This window comes from Anolis sagrei, chromosome 6 (assembly GCF_037176765.1).
Source record: "Anolis sagrei isolate rAnoSag1 chromosome 6, rAnoSag1.mat, whole genome shotgun sequence".
NCBI lineage: Eukaryota > Metazoa > Chordata > Lepidosauria > Squamata > Dactyloidae > Anolis > Anolis sagrei.
In genome coordinates this window covers 40,897,709-40,912,995 of record NC_090026.1, presented here as the reverse complement: position 1 = coordinate 40,912,995, position 15,287 = coordinate 40,897,709, and the positions used below count along the sequence as shown (strand labels likewise).

At 40.8% G+C, this 15,287-nt stretch overlaps 1 protein-coding gene across 4 annotated transcripts in view; it reads right to left on the bottom strand.

Annotated features, from left to right (window-relative positions):
- The window catches only part of MED24 (mediator complex subunit 24), an 80,317-nt gene that overhangs the window by 48,788 nt on the left and 16,242 nt on the right, over positions 1-15,287 (bottom strand). For all 4 annotated transcript variants that reach the window (XM_060781051.2, XM_060781052.2, XM_060781053.2 and 1 more), the window contains exons 3-5: positions 12,955-13,037; positions 11,241-11,279; positions 8,368-8,441 (exon numbers count right to left, since the gene is read on the bottom strand). In XM_060781051.2, the coding sequence (XP_060637034.1) occupies positions 8,368-8,441; positions 11,241-11,279; positions 12,955-13,037 (196 nt within the window). The remainder of the gene's footprint in view (positions 1-8,367; positions 8,442-11,240; positions 11,280-12,954; positions 13,038-15,287) is intronic.

The following is a 15,287-nucleotide window of genomic DNA, read 5'->3' as shown; positions in this document are numbered from 1 at the left end:
TCAACCTAAGTCTGAAATGACTTGAAAGCACACAACAATAACAACAATCCTATCTTATCAGCCACAAGCAGGCCCATACTTCCCTTTGAAATACTAATAATTTTATATTTGTGCAGTATGCATAGAAATACAATTTTTTTTCAAATTATAATCCGGCCCTCCAACAGTTTCTTAAAAATAAAGAAATAAAAATATGCCAGCAGCCAAGTACAAGGAGCCAAGCTAAGGCAAAAATCTGTGGCTGGCTGGCAGCAAAGCAAGCAGGCACAAGAGCGAGCTCCAGCACCAACAGACACGCATCACACAATGAGCACTTTGGGGGCGATCAGGAGAGGTTCTACTCCTCTGATTGGCCCAACTGGGTTCAGAGGTAAGGCAACGTAGAAATACTCCCTGGGCCACACAACGTGGCCTGAAATGCAGGCAACCACATAGTTACTGTTGCAACTTTCCTTTTCAATTCACTATTATTTTCGTACCATGGGGAGTTGAACTGTTTTGTACCATTCAAATGAAAACAACGGAATGAAAACACAAAATAAATGGATGAAACGATAACCCGGCCCAAGACTAGTGGCCAGTATGCATTAGCACACTGACATTATGAACGTAGACCAGAATTTTCAATTATCCTGGCTTGCCATGATGCCAGATCATGCCCAACCTATATAGAATTATCCCAAAAGCACATGAAAATACAAAGTCGTACTTATTGTCATCACACAGCAGTATCTAGGGCAGAACAGACCCAAGAGAAGGATCAAAGCAAAAGATGTGCCCAATCTCCTTAAACTAAAAAGAAAGGGGGGGGGGGAACACTGGTCAATCTCCTCTTGACCATTGTTTCACAGAAAACACCAGAAGCAAGAAAATGAGGGATTTCTCCTATCAGATGTAAGTACAAAAATCTACAACGAGGAGAAAAAAAAGCGTCTGTGGTTTGCGTAGTGTGGCACGACAGCGTACACTGCCACATTCACAATCACTACAGTACTCTCCTTTGTTTAAACAAATTTAAAATAGGGGGAAAGGAATATTATCCAGGCCTGCGATTAAAATGGCTTGCTCCAAAAACGCGAGGATTGAAGAAGAAACCCTGTCGATGGGACGAACGCTACTGCAACTGGCACAAATAATCCCAGAACTGAAGCGTTTCGATCAAATGAAAAAACAGAAGATTGAATTAACCAGGGCAAGGATTAAGTAGTGGATTTGTATCTGGCGGAGAACAGCTGTTTATCAGCATTTTGGTGACAGGTTAATATTCATTGTTTCTATTTTCTTGTACAAAAGGAAGGTTGCCATTTCCTCACATTTCTCTCCACATGAGTGTACCCACCTGTCAGTTCTAAATTAAGGGCATTCAAATGAAGGATTCTGTCATTTTTTAGAAAGGCAGGGTTTTTAGAAAGGATTCGTTTGTTGAAATAAAAGACGAACTCAGAGATAAATGAGTAGCTTGGAAGGCTGTGATCTCTTGCAAAAGTGGGATTCCAGGCAACTCCTATGTTTCCTTTTGCAGCAGGCTCATTTTTAGGCATTTAGAAAACATATGCCTCGTCCTAATGGTTATGGAGATAATACTTGCAATATTAATCACTTCATGAAATACGGGGCTTGTTTAGTGCACACTGCCGCCTAATCTGTTCTTTTCACTCCAGAGATCCCTCTCTTACAAAACCCAAAACGTAGCAGTCTCTTCAGGTTTGGGAGGGCTGTGTATATATTTTCTGTCTCAATCTGACACTGGGCACTGAAGGAGGCAATTAATGAATGTCTGAAACAACAGCCAGTTATCACAGCTAGGCAAAAGGGCTCTTTCAGTGGTTCCCCACTGCTTTATAACACACTTCCAGTTGCTGATTGGGAGTTATAAAAGCTGTAATACTTCTAGCCAACGTTTACAAGAAAACTGGAATCTCCATCACAGTCTCCTGCACCAAACAAGAACACATATTAAACACTTTCTGGATTAGGTAGCCGTCAGTATGAGTTTGGAAAACATGTTTATGTTCTTAAGCAGGAATGGATACGCAGTACAGGTTAATTGCCACATAAACCCATGTATAAGTAACTCATGTATAAGTCATGAGCAAGGTTTGGGGCCAAAATCATGGATTGTGATCTCACCTATGGATATGTTTGAAGCTCATTCCAATTTAAGAAATATTAATAAGTTGAAGAGGAGAAGGAAGCAGTGCCATATTGGAGAAAATAGAGTGGAATTGTGGTATTTTTTAAATGTCTTCCAGGATGAAGTAGATCAGGGGTCCTCAAACTAAGGTCCGGGGGCCGGATACGGCCCCCCTAGGTCATTTACTCGGCCCTCGCTCAGGGTCAGCCTAAGTCTGAAATGACTTGAAAGCACACAACAACAACAACGGTATCTCATCACCCAAAAGCAGGCCCATACTTACCACTGAAATACTAATAAGTTTATATTTGTTAAAAATGTTCTTCATTTTAATTATTGTATTTTTAAGTGTTGTTGCACTACAAATAAGATATGTGCAATGTGCATAGGAATTCATTCATTTTTCTTCCAAATTATAATCCGGCCTTCCAACAGTTTGAGGGACTGTGACCTAGTCCTCTGTTTAAAATGTTTGTGGACCCCTGGACTAGATTTTCACTTTCAATCACTCTACTTTTGTTTGTGTTAGGAGCAACTTGAGAAACTGCAAGTCGCTTCTGGTGTTTTAGATGGATTAGGAATCAGCTGGTTTTCCCTGTAACAGGCAGTAAGACCACCTAAAGCTTCGGAGAACTTCTATTCAACAATTTCAAAGCTGCCTGCTTAAGCGGTGATAGCACAATCATCACTGTAGATGAAACTCTCTGTCCCTTCTGGCAGTCGCTGGTCATTTGTGTAAATGTTAAGCATTGATGGAGCAAGCATGCTTCCCTGAGGCAGGCCATTCTTGTTAAGTTCCACTCTGGCCCTGGAACTTACCAAAAAAAGCTAATTTTTGACTAAAATTCCTAGATTTATATATGAGCCTCAACCTCAGAGGCCAAGAAATTCTGGGGAACCCCTGCTCTCGGTCGCACCTCCTTCCCAGGTGCAGATGGTGAGGACGGACAAGAGACAGGGCCTTCTCAGTGATTGGCCCTCAACTATGGAACTCCCTTCCCAGTGAAATCAGATCAGCTCCCTCCCTCCTGACCTTTAGAAAGAAATTAAAAACCTTGCTGTGGAGCCAAGCTTTCGGAGAGTAATCAGTGCAATAGATGGCTATGAAGTAATTGTAACATGATTGGAATGGCTCCTGGATTATCACTTCGGATCTTGTGTGGTTTCAATAGTTGATGTTAATGTTTATTTTTTATCGTGTCAGGCAATTGTAAGACAATGTAAGACAATTGTATTACATTTCTAACAGAACAAAACAAACAAACAGACAGACAAATGTTGATATGCTATGATTTTTTTTTACTGATTTTAATGCATGTGTATGTTTGCATGGCATTGAATTATTGCCAATTTGGAAGCCACTCTGTCTCCTTTGGGGTGGGATAGAGCGGGATAAAAATACTGTAAATAAATCAATAAATAAATTAGGGTAATTTTAGTCTCAGAATGTAATGGCCTTATAGCAACTCACTGCAGTCCACACTGTTGACTTGCAGCTCCCACTATTGAGCTGCTGCTGGGACCTGCTGCTGGGACCTGAAATTCAACAATATTTGGGAGGCAAAAAGATCTCCACCCCTGCTTTAGATAGCCATACGAATTCCTTGCGCTGGGAAGCATACAACTAGCATTTTCTCTTCTACCCACCACCATCACCACATGCTTTAGCACTGTTTATACATTCCCAATCTGTCGAAGTACAGTTTGCCAACCTTAATTTAAAGGATATTTTGAGCATTTTGCAGTTGCACTTTTTAAAACCAATTTATATTACAGCACCACCATGACTACAGAAATAACAAAAAGTTTGCTTCTGTGGCCTTGATGGTAAACATATACTTGATAATAAAACACCACAATGTTGTTAAAAAGGATACTACATATTGAAAGCAACAATAATAAAAAGAGCATCTGCAATCATCTTTATGCCCAGCATGTTGCTTCTGGCTATATAATGTGTTTATGAATAAGAGGAACTGCAGTAAGCAGGGATGTCCTCTGCCTAGATGCTGATACTGAACATGTTTGTTACAGCGCCATCACATGTGATGCTCTGAGGCCATTTGTTGGCCCTGCTCAGCAGTAGGGTCCTAGACGCTGACCTCAGTTTATTCCACTGGTTAGGTAATCCATATGCTTTTAGATATTAGCTGTGTCTTTATGTCTGGAGGGCACCAATTTCATTAATGTGTGATCCACTTTTTCCCTTTTAGTAGGAATTCTTTGTTCACTCGTGACTTTACAATTTATAATGAAGACGTGCATAGCAGAAGTCTAGCTACAGGGGTTCTCAAGATGAATTCTATCTCACCTGTGGTTTTACTTTTGTTCCACATTTTAGCATTGCAGTAATTTAATTATTCAGTTGATCTTTTCGAAATACAATTTACGTTTCCAAAGAAAAGGGGCAGCAAAGAATAACTAAGAAAATGCAAAGACTGCAAATGTAAGAGTTTGTAGAAGTGGATAATTTTAAATGTCTCACTCTGTCCAATGCCAGAAATGTGGAGATTTGAAGAACATTTCATTCAAAGCAGAATTCTTATTAGGGGCATAATACTCTGATTTGACACCTTTCAACTACACTCCTGGTTCATACCAAGGATCTCCTAACAGTTAAGGCACAGGTAATATGTATTAAATGGCACTGATTATATGCTCTTACATCGGGGGGGGGGGGGGGGGGGAAATACTTTGCAAAGCTGTATCACTTAAAAATAAATTCTCACTGCTTACTCAGATCCATCAAGCTGCCTGAAAAGCACCAAAGTGCCTGATGGTATATTTGGCACATTGGTATATTGTATTCATATGTTTTTATGTAATTATGATGCTGTTGCTTGTTGCTTATATTTTTGGTTTTATTTTGTTGTAATATGTTGTCTGGGCTTGGCCTCATGTAAGCCACGCCGAGTCCCCATTGGGGAGATGGTGGCAGGGTATAAATAAAGATTATTATTATTATTATTATTATTATTATTATTATTATTGGCAGATTCTGTACAGTAAGTTACAACCCAGATCACATCATGAGCATCTGCCATCCTGCTACATAAATGAACCCAAATTATTTACAAAAATTGATAAGGAAAGAAAGTTGTTCTTCAGCAACTTATAAAAGACCTCTATTATTTATTTATTTATTTATTTGCAGTATTTATTTTCTGCACTTCTCATCCCGAAGGAGACTCAGGGCAGATCACAGAACACATATATGGCAAACATTCAATGGCGATTATAACAATAACAAGACAGACAACATCTTCTTTCCCATCTTTCAGCATCTTTGGAGGCTGTGCTCGGTTCCAGCCACCCAGGGATACTGTCCCTCCATCTCCCTGCTGAAGATCTTTCTTTGTTTGTAAACTTCCTCCGTTTTCTGATCGAAAGGCGAAGCCTAAATACCTCCCTGCTTTAATGCAGTTCCTATTTATCTACTCACATTTGTTTTCAAACTGCTAGGTAGGCAGAAGCTGGGCCCAAGGTCAGGAGCTCACCCTGACTCAGACCTCGAACTCTCAACCTTCCGGTTGGCAAGATTTATTGTGGCTTGGTGATTAATCTGCTGTGCTAAAGCCCGGCTCTACCAACCAGAGAAGTTCCGAAACAGTGTGGAAAGAAGATCATGCACCTGGCAGCCATGATTGGGGTCCCAAATCCTATGTTGTTTTCACTGTCTCTGGGACCCAAAAACAGGACATGCTGTATAAGCCACAATAGACAACAGCACTCAAAGCATGTGTAACAAGTTCTGATCTGGTACCATGCCAGTGTACAAGGATGACTATGTGCTAAAAATGCAATGATTCTACACTACCATTTGCAGGAATGGCTGTTTCACCCACTCAGTTAGACTAAGTATCATTTAATTCAACTGAGTTGGAGCAGCTTCTAAGAAAGAAAATTTTTAAGATGGTCATCAGAAGCACTTTAACTACATGTTGGGTTGCTCTCCCTACATTATCCTTTAAAACCCTCCTGCTTAGATATATCCTACCTCTGTTCACGCCCAGTGTTTATTTTAAAATTTTAATCTATTACATCTGGCCCGGCCATTAGGTTTTAAATTTTTGTGAATTATTGCTTATATGTATTGTTGTATCTGCTTACTGCTTTGTTTGTTTTACTGATGTGTTGTTGGGCTTGGCCTCATGTAAGCCGCCCCGAGTCCCCTTGGGGTGGGTTATAAATAAAGTATTATTATTATTATTATTGTTATTATTATTATTATTATTATTATCAACAAGAGGGGGAATACTGAGACATGTCTAGATTTCCTCGTTAACATACTAGCTTACCTGTATGACAAATTTATTGAAAAGGGCACAATTTTATATACTTATAATCTCATATTGTAGTTTTCATGTTATTTCAATTAATTAATTAATTACCTTATTTATTCCCCGTCTTTCTCAACCCCATAGAGAAAGGCGTTGCCATATATGTAAGGCAGCTTACATATATGGCAATGATTCAATGCCGTGTTAACAAACTTTCACAAAAACAAATAAACAAATATGTTAAAATAAACATTAAAAATATCAATCTTAAAACACTTATGAAAACCACATTAACCAAAATGGTAATCTGTGACCTTTCCAAATTGTCATTGCACTATTCTGTGTCACTGCACGCTTGATCCCACCACGTCCTTAGCCTTTTTCTGAATGTCAGGAGGGAGGAGGCTGATCTGACCTCATTAGGGAGGGAGTTCCATAGCTGAGGGGCCACCACTGAGAAGGCCCTGTCTCTCGTCCCCACCAATCGCATATGCGAAGGAGGCGGGACCGAGAGCAGGGCCTCCCCAGAAGATCTAAACCTCTGAGATGGTTCATAGAGGGAGATACATTTGGACAGGTATTATTTGTTATGTCAGGGCAACCAGTCAATTATATTACATTTCTAACAGAAACAAAGCAAACAAACAGACAAAATACAAAATTTGTGAGTTTGGTAGTTGATTAAATGTCCTTTGGACAGGTAAGCTGGGCCAGAACCGTTTAGGGCTTTATAGGCTAAAGCCAACACTTTGAGTAGCAGACTGGCTGCTGTGCCCATTCCCTGGGACATCAGACTTGGCCACGGTGGTCCACGCTCTCGTTACATCTAGGATAGACTACTGCAACACACTCTACGTGGGGTTGCCTTTGAAGGCTGCTCGGAAGCTTCAAATAGTCCACCAAGAGGCAGCCAGGTTAATAACTGGGGCGACATACAGGGAACATACAACTCACTGTTACGCCAGCTCCACTGGCTGCCTGTTTGCTACTGGGCACAATTCAAAATGCTTGCTTTGGCATATAAAGCCCTAAACGGCCCCGGCCAAATTTACCTCTCCGAACGCATCTCCCCCTATGAACCATCACGGAGATTAAGATCTTCTGGGGAGGCCCTGCTTTTCATCCCGCCATTATCACAGGCGCGATTGGTGGGGACAAGAGACAGGGCCTTCTCGGTGATTGCTCCCCGGCTATGGAACTCCCTTCCTGGTGAGATCAGGTCAGCCCCCTCCCTCCTGTCCTTTAGAAGGACGGTAAAAACTTGGCTGTGGGACCAACCAAGACAGGGCAATAAAGCAGCAATGTGAAAGATGACCAGGCCAATTAGATTTGATGCAGATGACTAGGACGGTTTTAAATGGTGTATTTTAATATTGAGATAAATGTTTTTAATGTTTATTTATGCGTATATGAATTTGTGTCCCGGCATTGAATGTTGCCATATATATGCTGTGCTCCGCCTTGAGTCCCCTTCGGGGTGAGAAGGGCGGAATATAAATGTTTAAAATAAATAAATAAATAGTGGACCTGACACAACAGGGTAGTTGTGTGCTCCCTGTACCATGCAGTAGTGAAAAATCTGGCTGCTGCCCGTTGGACTACTTGAAGCTTTCGTATAGTCTTCAAAGGCAACCCCACTTAGAGTGTGTTGCAGTAGCCTATTCTCAATGTAACCAGAATGTGGACCACCGTGGCCAAGTCTGACTTCCCAAGGTACGGGCACAGCTCGTGCGACTGACCAGGAGAACCTCTGTCTTGGCTGGTATTTCTATGTTTTGTTGTAATATGGAGAAATTTGGGGGGGGGGGGGGGTGGAGAGAGAGTGTAAGAGAATCCCAGCAAAAAGGTGTTTAGTTTTTCATTGGCTGGCATGGTCTACCATCTGTCCTTCCTAATGTATGGCATGCTGTCACCTCCCTCCTTCCCCTACTCAACATAATGGTCACTCCTTACCTGAGCCGGTCACAGAACATGTCCATAATTCCCAGCAACGCCTGAACACAGAAGCTTCGGGAGAAGTCATCAAACTGAGAGAAGCAAGACAAAATCAAGAGATGTGAGCTCAAGAGAAACGAGGAAAAACACAAAAATATTAAAATATTGATATATATTTTAAAAAAACTGACATGGTATTATCTACAGGTTTTTAAATCCTTGTGTGTTACTGTTTATTAGTTATTGTATATATGTGATTTATATTAATTGTATTGTATATATTGTTTTTTGTTTATTCCTTTTCGTTTTTATTCATGTGTAGTTGGGCTTGGCCTCATGTAAGCTCTGAGTCCCTTGGGGAGATGGTGGCGGGATATAAATAAAGATGATGATGATGATGATGATGATTATTATTATTATTACCTACAAGGAAATAAAGCTTGTTAGTCCATTGGCAAAGGATGCTTTGCATTATAGGTGCAACTCAAGAGGGAAAGGGAAGGCTAGAGCTAAGAGCAGCCTGAAGTTACAAATCTGTTCCCAAGAAGGCAGGATAATATTTCTCAAATTCACCGTGTCACCAACCAACAGCACCTTCGTCTTGTTTACCTCTTACCCTAGCTCTCAATTAATACTATCCAAAAGTGATTCTGAATGTCCTTGGTGTGAAATCTCATTGCAGGGGAAAGATACACACGGATTAGTTCATTATGAACAGCTTTGTCCCCTGTCCCCTGTGGCACGTAAGTTTGAAGTAAGCCTGTCTTGTAAATTCTTTAGCAGCTGTCAAAAGCAACTTCACAGGGAAGGGTTAGAGGAAATGTACTCTATTCTTCACCCTATGGGAAACATCTGGATTGTTGTTGGCCATTTCTTGCCAATTTTCCCCCAGCCAATGTTTAGACGGGAGGGCTGGAAACACATTAGTAAAAGATATTTTGAAAAGCCAGCTTGAAGGGATCTCAAAATTACCATGGGATGTGACTCTAGAGGGAGTGAACTCAGCTTTTATATCTGAACAATGATATGGAGCTCTTTTTTCTGTTATTGCTTCGGGATAAGCAAGAGCCCTGAAAGGTGGTACTTGCAAATCTTCCATTCAGCAAAGAGGAAATGGGTTTAGTACCCATGTAAGTGCCCACCCCATCACTATGGGAATAAGTAGGGCTAATTGATGTTTCTGTGTTTTAAAAGGTAAAGACTTCTCATTGGCATTATGTCTAATTGTGTCCAACTCTGGGGAGTGGTGCTCATCTCCATTTCTAAGCCTAAGAGCCGGCGTTGTCTGTAGACAAGGTCATGTGACCGACATGACTGCATGGAGTGCCGCTACCTTCCCACCAAAACAGTACCTATTGATCTATTCACATTTGCATTTGCTGGGTTGGCAGAAGCTGGGGCTAACAGCAGGAGCTCACCCCACTCCCCAGATTCTGACAATCAACCTATCAGTCAGCAAGTTCAGCAGCTCAGCGCTTTAACCCGCTGCACCACCAGGGGCTGTATTTTAGTTTTGACTAGCGGTCCCCTGCCATGCGTTGCTGACCCAGTCTAATGATCTGGAAAATAAAGTAACGAGAAAGTGTTGGTTTCTAATATATGTAATTTCTTTTTGCTATTGGGTAAACAGTGTTTCTTGTTGTTTCTTTGTCTACTCTATCAAATCTATGATACTATGTCATATACATATATATTTTTGTGCGTGAATCATATATCTATCTATATCTATGGTTGGATGGCTCTTTGTCAGAAGGGCTTTGATTATGTTTTCTTGCCCTGGTGAAGGGAGTTAGACGGGAGGACCTTAAGGCAGCATTTCTCAGCCTGGGGTTCGGGATCCCTCAGGGGGTTGTGAGGGGGTGTTAGAGGGGTCACCAAAAACCACCAGAAAACACAGTATTTTCTGTTCATCATGTGGGTTCTATGTGGGAACTTTGGCCCAATTTTATCATTGATGGGGTTCAGAATGCTCTTTGGTTGTAGGTGAACTATAAATCACAGTAACTACAACTCCCAAATGTTAACATCTATTTTCCCCAAACTCCATCTGTTTCCATAATTGGGCATAGGGAGTATTCGTACCAAGTTTGATCTAGATCCTTCATTGTTTGAGTCCATTGTGCTCTCTGGATGTAGGTGAACTACAACTCCCAAAACTCAACGTTCGTGCCCACCAAACCCTTTTAGTCTTTTCTGTTGGTCAAGGGAATCTTCTGTACCAAGCTTGGTTCAATACCATCGTTAGTGGAGTTCAGAATACTCTTTGATTGTAGGTGAACTATAAATCCCAGCAACTACAACTCCCAAATGACAAAATCAATTTTTTTTTTTGCATGATGGTCACTCCTTGGCTTAGTATGCGTCTTGTGGCCAAATTTGGCAGCAATCTGTCCAGCGGATTTTGAGTTATGATGTCACTCAAAACGAACAGAACATTTTTATATATATAGATTAATTAATTTTATTCAGATCTATGAGCTATATATTTTTTCTCTTTGTGACGAGTTAATAAAAGGTGATGGGAAAAGAGGAGTAGGAAAACAGGAACAAGAATAACAAGTGAAAAAAAGTACCTTTCCCTCACAAATGTTCAGTTTTAATGTTTGGAAAACATTTCCAAGTGTTCGTGTTTAGGCAGTTTTCAGGCTTCAGGCATCAATATTTTTAAAAATATCTTTTATACACTACTATGAAAACTGAAAATTGCCATGACTTTAAGATAAACCAGACATTCTCCTAAATTTGCAAAAGTTGCTAGACTTTTGAGACTTTTTTTTTTTTGAGGGGCTGAGGATCCTTTGGTCCTTGAACGCAAACTGATCACTCTTATGTGAGGATTTTAGAAAGGAAAATGATGGCTGAAGTTGCAGAAAGAAGTCTCTGAATGTTACCTTGCTGATGGCCATCAGAACACTAGAGGACGACACCATCTGTAACCAAAACAAGAGAAAGGGAGACAAGTGGTTACTAGCAAATGCTAAGATTTTTTTGAAAAACATTTCCAAACCCACAAACAAGCCCTGCCATTTCAACCGCCATGGGGGGCGACAAGGTCACTTAACAGCGTCGCAGCTTGTTGCTCGAGCACTGGTCTGGCACAAATTTAAACAGACATTTTTAGGTGATGGCATATTTGCTTCACATCAACTTTGTAGTGAGCAACTCAAGAAACAAAAGGTTAAAAAGCATCCAAAAAAGATTCTCTCTGTTGTAAGATTTTGCAAAAAAATCACGGTACACTTTCAGCAATAGAAGAGGGATGCTACTTGTCTTTCTCACTTTGGACGCACTACATAAATTGACATGTTGTCGTGGTTGTTGTTGTGTGCCTTCCCTTAATTTCCAACATATGGTGACCCTTAGGTGAACTTATCACAAGGGTTTTTTGAGGATGAGAGAGTGCAACTTGTCCAGGGTCACCTAGTGTGTTTCCATGGCCAAGCAAGGAATTGAACCCTGATCTCCAGAACCACAGTCCAAAACTCAAACCACTGAGCAAGACCTTCAAGAATCAATGTATTGTCGAAGGCTTTCATGGCCGGAATCACTGGGTTGTTGTAGGTTTTTTTGGGATATATGGCCACAACAACCTACAACAACCCACTGATTCCAGCCATGAAAGCCTTCGACAATACATTGAACATCTCTACGGGGAGAAATTGTTCCAAGACACAATCTCTGAGAATGCTTGCCATAGATGCAGGCGAAACGTCAGGAGAAAATGCCTCTAGAACATGGCCATATAGCCCGGAAAAAACCTACAACAACCCTTCAAGAATAATTTTAATTTCATTGCTTATTTTGATGTTATCAACTAGCCACAAAACTGCTTGTTGCAATTTCCAGGTCATCCAATGGATTGAAGAGCTCCACAACAAAACTGGCCAGAAAATAAGATAAGCAGTGATCACTGCAAAAATCACCAGGAGCGCAGGATATTGCTTCCTGAGATTTCTTATGGATGTAAAGTTATTTATTTATTTGTTTATTTATTTATTTAAAACATTTATATTCCACCCTTCTCACCTCAAAGGGGATTCAGGGTAGAGCACAACATATATACAGCAAACATTCAATGCCATTCTATTACTGCCTCATTGCATTGCCCCAAAGGCTTGGTACCACAGCCAGGTCTTCACTATTCTTCTGAAGGACAGGACAGGAGGGGGGGGGGGGAGGTTGATTTAATATTGCCAGGAAGGGAGTTCCATAACTGGGGGCAATCACTGAGAAGGCCCTGTCTCTCATTCCCGCCAAACATGCCTGTTATTTAAGTTATACTTAAAATCAAGCAGGCAATGATTTTGGACATCTCAAAAGACTAAGATTAGAGATTCAGTGCTTAACGCAGTCGATTTCCCATGATGTAGCAAAACCAAAATGAAAGATATTTTATAAAGAAAACTGCTTTTGAGGCATGTACATTAAGAAAAACGAGCTGAATCAGTCCAGTATTACAAAAAGGAAAAGAACAAGAAAATCCTGCTAAAATTTTTTAATTTTTTTTAAAGTGTACATAAATTATCCAAGTGAAAGTAATGATTCATCCCACGAACATCTATTTATGTCCTCCGAAGATGAAAGTCCCTACCATGGGATTATTACCTGGGAACTGATGGCATATTTCAGGTAGGACAGGATCAGTGGGTTTGGCGCTAGGCCAGTCATGGCTTGTTCAAGAAGTGCTTCTGCAATGAAAAAAAGAAAGAAAGAAAATGAAGAAGAGGGGGAAATCAACTTAAGTAATGTGTATATACTCTCATGAAAAATAATAAAAAATATGGGGTACTCTTAGGAGCTTCCAAGTTCCCATAATTTTGGAGGAGTAAATAATGAGGGAGTAGGGGGAGGTAGGTCATTGTTTCACAAGAAATTCTGGGTCAGAAATGGACACCACTGTCACACCATCCCCTCCCCATATGCTGAATATGCTGTGATCGATGCACATGACCTTCACATAGACCTCTGTAGCCTCAACTAGTATGCAGCACTTCTCGGAAAAGCATCTCTGCTACCCAGCAGTATGTGTCAAACGCTTCCGAAGATTGAAGGAGAGAAAGTGGAGAGGATTTTGGAGGCCTGGCACATAGAACCTCTCCGCAGAATGCGGGTCGACTGCTGGCACGCATTTCCCTGTGGCATCCTGCCAACATGCCAGATTTGGCAAGACAGGAAGGGGCAGCGTACGCCCTATCTGCTCAGTCAAGCTTTTAATTAACAGTTTGAATAACTCTATAGATGAGTACTGGGGCAGGAAGGGAGCTTCATCTCAGTCCAGCTGTTTTACAGTCTTCTACATAAGAATCCCAAGAATCATGCCCACCTTTCATAATTCATTATTTACTATTGTGAGGTGGGCCATTTCCTCACTACACATACCACCAAGACCCCTAATGTGCCCAATGGTAATCTGTGTTATATAGGCTGAATTCTGTCATAAAATCCAGATGTTTGTTTGTTTGTTTGTTTACTGTATTTGTGTATCGCCTTTCTCAGCCAATCGGCGACTCAAGGCAATTTCCAACAAATCAGTACATATAAAAACATAATTCAGATTAAAACATTAAACAATATAAATACACTACAAAAGCAATAAAGACAACATCATTAGCGTCTCATTATTATCATGCATTGTCCAGTTCCATTGTCAAATGTTCAAAGTAGATAGTCCATATTATCTGCTCTGAACTGGATTATGTGAGTCTACACTGCCAAATAATCCAGTTCAAAGCAAATAATCTGGATTTTATATGACAGTGTGGATGGGCCCTTAGCTATAAAACAGTGGTTCTCAACCTGTGGACCCCCAGATGTTTTGGCCTTCCACTCCCAGAAATACTAACAGCTGGTAAACAAGCTAGGATTTCTGGGACTTATGGACCAAAACACCTGGGGACTCACAGGTTGAGAACCAATGTTAAGGATTTCAGAATTACACAGATTTCATAACAACAGTGCTGGATAGAGGTCCCTTTTCATGGAGGTGGTTATTATAGAACAAGTCTTAATAGACATGTTCTATAATAATGAATTTCACTGTACAGTATTACACTTTGGCAACAGAAATGAAATGCACATATTTAAGATGGCGGATACCGGTCTTGAAAACAACACACGTGAAAGGGATCTAGAAGTCTTTGTAGGCCACAAGCTGAAAATGACTCAACAGTAATGCAGCAGCTGAAAGAGCCAATGCAATCCTAGGCTGCATCTATAGGAGTATAGTGTCCAGGTCGAAGGAAGTCACAATTCCACTCAATTCTACTTTGATCAACCTCATCTGGAATACTGTGTCCAGTTCTAGGCCCTGCAATTCAAGAAGGATATTGACTATCCTTCAAGAAAGATATTGACTGCTCAATGGAAGGAAGGATATTAGAGGCAAAGATTAAGTACTTTGGCCACATAATGAGAAAACAGGAAAGCTTGGAGAAGGTAATGATGCTGGGGAAAATGGAAGGAAAAAGGAAGAGGGGCCAACTGACAGCTCTGGCGAGGGCTGGTCCATGAGGTTATGAAGAGTCGGAAGCGACTGAACAAATAAACAACAACATTGACTATCTGGCATGTGTCCAGAGAAAGGCGACCAAATTATCAAAGGTTTGGAAACCATGCCCTATGAGGAATGGCTTCTACAGCTGGGTATGCTTAGCTTGGAGAAAAGAAGGATGGGGGTCATATTTAAATATTTGAAAAGATGTCACATTGAAGAGAGGGCAAGCTTGTTTTCTGATGCTCTGGAGACTAAGACACAAGCAACGGAGTCAAAATGCAGGAAAAGAGATTCCACCTAAACATTAGGAAGACTTTCCTGTCGATAAGAGCTATCCGAGAGTGGAATATGCTGCCTAAGAGGGTGGTGGAATCTCTTTCTCTGTAGGATTTTAAACGGAGGCTGGATGACCATCTGTCAGGGATGCTTTGATTGTGTGTTCTTG